At 38.2% G+C, this 6,460-nt stretch overlaps 1 protein-coding gene across 1 annotated transcript in view; it reads left to right on the forward strand.

Annotated features, from left to right (window-relative positions):
- WTIP (WT1 interacting protein) overlaps positions 1-762 on the forward strand; it is a 118,973-nt gene extending 118,211 nt beyond the window's left edge. Inside the window, exon 8 of the mRNA XM_065416840.1 lies at positions 610-762. Within this exon, the coding sequence (XP_065272912.1) occupies positions 610-762 (153 nt within the window). The remainder of the gene's footprint in view (positions 1-609) is intronic.
- Positions 763-6,460: the final 5,698 nt, after the last annotated feature.

A 6,460-nucleotide genomic window follows, 5' to 3' on the forward strand; every position in this document is an offset into this window, starting at 1 on the left:
AAAGGGAAGAGACCTATTTAGTGAGAGGCCTGAACTGGAACATGAGGCCTGACACCCATTGAACTTTTCAGCTTGCCTCGTTATCTGTAAGATGTACCCCAACCAGAACACCAATCTTAGGAAGTCCGTTCTGCATCACAATCCAAAATTCAAATAGCTTCTCTCTCATCCAAATGATGGTCTCTCTTTACTCAGCTCTTCTCTGGTTCTCCAACTATCTCTGCTCTTCCTCACTCCAAGTCCAACATCATTCAGCTTGTCTGACCGGCTCCACATTTAAGAGGTCAACGTGTGCTACATGTTGATTAGTCTGATCTTTGTCATGGCTAGATCAATGAGGTGGACTGACGAAAATAAATGCAGGTATCAACCAGAGAAGATATGCCACAAAATTATGTAAATTTCACGTTCCCTTAGATTTCAGTGACTCGCTCTTAATTTAATACATTATAGTCAATGTCCATCTACCAAATAGTTCTGAGATTGCTGCAGTTAACATGAAAGAGAGAACAAGAGACACCTTAGAGGCTTCAAAGTCTGAATGATGTTTTATTGAAATGACGTAATCAGTCACTAGCTAACTTGTGGATGTGTGTTTGTTTCTCTTAGGACTGCGGTCTCCAGCTCAACGATGAAGAAGGCCATCGTTGCTATCCTTTAGAGGGCCACCTACTCTGTCATGGCTGTCATATTAGGCGCCTCAATATCAAAGTGCCACCACATCCACCTCCAAGCTACCCAATGCATGTTACAGAACTCTGAAAGACACTTTCTATAGCAATGAATCGTTAGAGAGAAGATGGAAGAACTAAAAATGACTTTCCAGTTTTTAAAGATGAAATTCCTCTAATAACCCTCTAAACCAGCTATTTATTTTTTTTAAATCATATGTCAGAGGGCCTCTATGATCATGTCCATGTTTCCATTTACCTTCTGCATTTTCACTGAGACACCACTTACTTGAAGAACAACAACAAAAAAATGATGCACCACTGAACTAACTGTGTAAGCAGCAGCATTTCCCAGTACAGTGGTACGAAAGGCTCTGTTCTACACTTCTTGTTTGCTTCATTCCAGTGGGAGTTTTGCCTGAGTAAGAAGTGTAGAATTAATCCCCCTAAGTTAGCAACCTACATATCACAACAAGCGTGATAAGATAAATACTAGCATTTTAGCTAGTCCCATTGCATCCTAGTCTTAGAGAATAAACAGTCTCACATTTCTGGAATACTTAGATTCCCAGCAGTAGTTCATAGGAAGCAAAGTAAATATATTTTTAGTAACAAAAATCTTCAACCATGGGTTAATTGGTGGTATTCACACCTAGGAAAGGCTTCGGGCCAGTGTCTTTTCCATCCTATTTGCTGTCACAGTGATCCAACAGAGTATTTAGCCTGCTGCAGAAACATGGCAGGTGTCTCCTATAGGAAGCACATTACAGAAGAATGTGTCCATTCGCAAAGTTAAGATTCTCTCATAAAGGGTTATTGCATATGAAGAAAATTCTGGCTCTCCATAATAACTTGCCACTTACATGCTTGGTTTTTTGTAGCGGCACGAGACCAACCGCAGCTTTAAAAGCATTTGTCATGTTCTTCTGGTGATTTGGCACTTACTAAGCAATCCATTTTTTAAACCTGTTTTTGTTCCTAGGTTTAGCAGCCCTTTTGGCTCTGCAAGGAGACACTTCTATGTCTCAATCCTACTTGTTTTATACAAGACTTCATTTGTTACAAACTGCTTTGCAATTTTTTGTCGTTACATTTTAAAAATTGGCAGCAGTTCTGTCATCTTTTCAGTTTGATGTGTTCTTTTCCAGATGTCATTGTTAATGATTACAGTGATCATCTTCATTTGAAAACCAAGCATGATTTAGCAGAAATAATAATTTAGAGTTTCAGACAATTGAAACAGAAATTGGTATTTTATAACAAGTATTAGATGTACATCGAATGTACACACTTTCATCTTTTGCATAAGCTTTTACAGGAACCTCAGAACTCTGGGGTAATATATATCTTCCATATAGGAAGTTAGATGAATCTTTTTTTAATGTTTGTTTTCTACTGTGCATTGATGATTTACATGCAATCACACATCTGTATGTTTAAATAACAATTCCATGTAGTCTCATGAGAATTGATCTAGGCTTTCCTGAAATTTTGTTATAGTTTGAAATATGGCCATCACGCCCTTCCTCAGATATATTTAAATGACAAAATTCTTTTACTGTGAAGTAGGTGGAAATATCAGGCAAGATTCTCAACACGTGTAAATTGAAAGACCTGCAGTGACTTCAACGAAGTTATGCAGATTGACACCACCTAAGAATCTGTCCCATCAGTTTTAGGATTGTCACATGTTAAGTTTCATCAAACTAATTAAGGAAATAGCTATTTGGCAAAACCATTGAAGTGTAGTATATAAAGACTCCATTGATGCAATAAGGCAATTCAGGATATGGTTGGAAAGCACAAGGAGCAACCAATGGGCTCTGATTCCTGAATGGAATAATTAACTCATGAGATTCTCACTCCCTTTATAGAGCTTTTTGATATTCCAAAATATCTTTATAGTAAAAAAAAATACATCCATTGATGATGGGAAGAGATGAATGCAACAGTTCAGAAACTGCTGCTATATTGTCTGGTTGGCAAAGATTAATCTGCCCTACTGGATGATCGTCAGTAAGTCCAATGCGCCTTTAACCAGTCATTTTATAATTAATAGCTGGCTTAGTTAATGTGAAAGCCATGTTTTGGAGCACTGCTAATGCTACAAATAACCTCCTACAGTGGCAGTAAAAATTAATCTTCTCACAAATCTGACTTTATCGAAGTAACTCGAGGAATTTACCTAGTAATGAAAGTATCAAATTGAGGGTGTCAAAGCTTAAAGGTAAATATTTTGTATTAGTCACAGCATAATACTTTTCCATTTCACAAAACAGCTTTGGGCTTCAAGGCATTGTATTAGCATGCGTTATTGTTAAAACTATATGTATAAAAACCGCACATTAAGAAAAAAATATTAAAGCATACAGAAGATTTGGGTCTGTTCACATGAGCAAGCCAACCCAGAACAGTGCTTTCTACTGAAAAGTGCATTCGCTCCAGGTGACTGGGAGCTAGAACTTCATAGAACCATAGAAAACAGAGATGAGAGACCAAACTAGGTCATTTAGACCATCCCTCTGCCAGTGTATTAACTAGTGCTAGTGCTATTAAGTTTGTAAGTTTTCACTCCTACATTGCTTTTCAGTGGACAGCACTATCTAACATGTACATACAATTCTTCTTCGAAAACTATCAGACTTTAGAACAGAATAATACTGAATTTCACATTTTAATTTTTCAGTTCTTTCTAGTAGTTCTACTCAGTTCCAATATGTGTTAAGTATCTTCATGGTAAAATGTTGAAAAATTATGTTTCAATATAGAAAGCAGTTTGTTTAAAACCAGAAAGCAGCAGTTGTTGTTCCAGTATTTTCTATAGACAGGGGCATTCTATTAAAACACCATAAATTACAACTGGCTTTTAGAGAGATGAGGTGAGGGAGGTAATATTGTTTATTGGACCAACTTTTGGTGGTGAAAGAGACAAGCTTTCAAGCTACACAAAGCTCTTCAGGTCAGCTGACTTTTACATCATTAATATAAGAGCTGGAGCATAGTTGGTATAATTCACCTATTATTATTATTATTAAGGAAGAATAAGGGGAAAGCTATAAGCAAATCTAAAGTGACATGCTGTACAATTTAGTATTAATGACAGTTCCTATGCATTTTACCTCCTGTCTGGGGAATTGTATAAATGAAAGCATCTAATGCTTTGCTTAAGGAGTATTCTTATGTCAGTCAGTTCAACACAGATGTAAACTTCCCAGTATTCATTTTATAACATGATTATTTATTGGAAACCACCTCTGTGTACTGTACTTTCAGAATATTTCCATAAAGTTTCAGCATTTTACAACTTGTTCTCATTTGCATCATGAGAACTCAGGAATAAACCTTTCATATTTCATTTTTTGTGGAAGATTTCTACAGTGTCCCAAAAGGATGTGGCCATTTTAGGAGATTCACAGAGTCCCTCGTGCACTGGAAGACAAGTTCCAAAGAAATGACCAAAATTATGATAATTTTGGCGGGGGGGTAGGGGGATCTCAGATATTTGAGCTTTCAAAAAGGGTTTTTTGTATATTTTGTAAAGTGGGGCTTCAAAAGTAAAGTATGGATGGAGGAGTTCTTTAAGACAAGAAATTCCAGAACAGTTAAGTAAACCAAAGCTCTAAAGGAGGCACACAAAAGCTGCTTTCTTGTGTTTCAAGAAAAGTTTAAAAGTTTGTGATTCATCATGCAACTAATGCCATAACTAGAATATATAATTTGACTTAAATTAAGTTTTAAATTAAGTTGAGAAATATTTTCATTTTCTTTAAAAGAATATAGTTTCTTCCAAGAACTTGGACCAACGTTGATTTTTATTTTGTAGGAAATATATAAATGCCCTGTTTGTATATCATGTAACTAGTTTACATGCTGCAAATATACATTAGTTTAACTATTTTTGTATATATCCTTGTAAAACTTCTAAATGTGCTTCTTTGTCTTTTAGTCCCTAGAATGACTTGTGGTTTTTATGTTTCAGTGTTTGATTCCCTTGATTGTTGAAGAAAAAAAGATTGGGAAATGTAGATTTATTTATCTAAAGAAGAAGCTACTTGCTATCATCCTAAGTTATTTAATATTAAAAGTCAGAAGTTTCATTTAACCTTAGATGTTATAATCTGCTTTTTTCAATAAAGACATTTTGTAGTTAACTTTGATTTTGTAATTTGTTGCCTGTGAGTAAAGAGTTTATTTTGATTTGTTTGCCAGTAAAAACATTTTAAGAGATCCTTATGCTGCTTACAGAAATGCCAACTGATATTAACTGATTACAGCTGTATTCATGAAAGTGTTTGGTTCTTTAGTGCAAATGTAAATAATTAAGGTCTAAAATATGCCCATAGCTAACATTTTGCAGCTCCACTTAGAAAAGAATTTAGCACTTAGCCAAATTTGTAAGGTTTAATTACAAATTGCCAATTTCATATTTGTAGCACTCAGTTTAGATAAACACGTCCTTCTCAGGGCACCTATTGTTTCGTAATGCGCACACTTTCCTTCAGAGAGGCAGTGGCTTAGGCGATAATCCTGCAAAGGCTAAGCAGGATCAGGGCTCTCGTTTGGATAGGTCTCTGTATTTCCTTACCCAGTTACTTTGCTTTATAGCAGGGGTCGGCAACGTTTGGCATGCGGCTCGCCAGGGTAAGCACCCTAGCGGGCCGGGCCAGTTTATTTACCTGCTGACGCGGCAGGTTCGGCCGATCGCGGCCCCCACTGGCTGCGGTTCACCGTCCCGGGCTAATGGGGGCGGCGGGAAGTGGCGCAGGCGAGGGATGTGCTGGCCGCGGCTTCCCGCCGCCCCCATTGGCCCGGGACGGCGAACCGCGGCCAGTGGGGGCCGCGATCGGCCGAACCTGCCGCCTCAGCAGGTAAATAAACTGGCCCGGCCCGCTAGGGTGCTTACCCTGGCGAGTCGTGTGCCAAACGTTGCCGACCCCTGCTTTATAGGCATGTCAATGAGGTTTAATGCTAGCTGCTCACATTGACAGATTGTGTTTTATCAAAAACAACAAGGAGTCCGGTGGCACCTTAAAGACTAACAGATTTATTTGGGTATAAGCTTTTGTGGGTAAAAAACCCACTTCTTCAGATGCATGGAGTGAAAATTACAGATGCAGGCATTATATACTGACACATGAAGAGAAGGGAGTTTTATCCGTTTATTTAACTTTTTTGCTAATCTTTCTATACTCTCCCTCTCCTGCAGGCAAGTGAGCATAACTCTGTTTTGTCACATCTACTTGTGGCAGATAAAGGTCATCCCCCCTCCACACATACCCCCACACTTTGGATATTCCACCCATTGTAATCTTCAGACCATCATTTTTAATTCTTGAGTCTCCTCCTCTCTAGATTATTATTGTCCTTATTTATCCTTCCCATCCAGGAAGCTTTTTCAAAAGCTAGTACTGCTGTTGACCTAATGGTATGAGCCTCTAGTATCAGGATCTTGAACCCTTCCAGCCTTGAGCATGGGACAGGAGAGCCGTAGGACATATACAGTGTCATCTAGCCTCCATACATGGCATATATTAAGTACTGATATGCAATAAGACTCCCTTCTTGATGGTTTTAAGCTGCTGCTAATTCTGGCAGATTTCACTGGTATGTCTTCAGTTGCACAGGTGGCTAGGGCAAGCTTTACAAAACATTATGTTTCTTTAGGAAAGAGCTGAGATTGCTTAGAACAGTGGCGTAGCTATTCTAAAGGCACCTCCCAAGCCATGGTCTCACCCTTTTGAAGAGAGGGGGTTTATGAATTCATCAATAACCTCATGCTGCTTGCTGTT

The sequence above is a fragment of the Emys orbicularis genome, chromosome 14 (assembly GCF_028017835.1).
Source record: "Emys orbicularis isolate rEmyOrb1 chromosome 14, rEmyOrb1.hap1, whole genome shotgun sequence".
In the NCBI taxonomy this organism is placed as follows: domain Eukaryota; kingdom Metazoa; phylum Chordata; order Testudines; family Emydidae; genus Emys; species Emys orbicularis.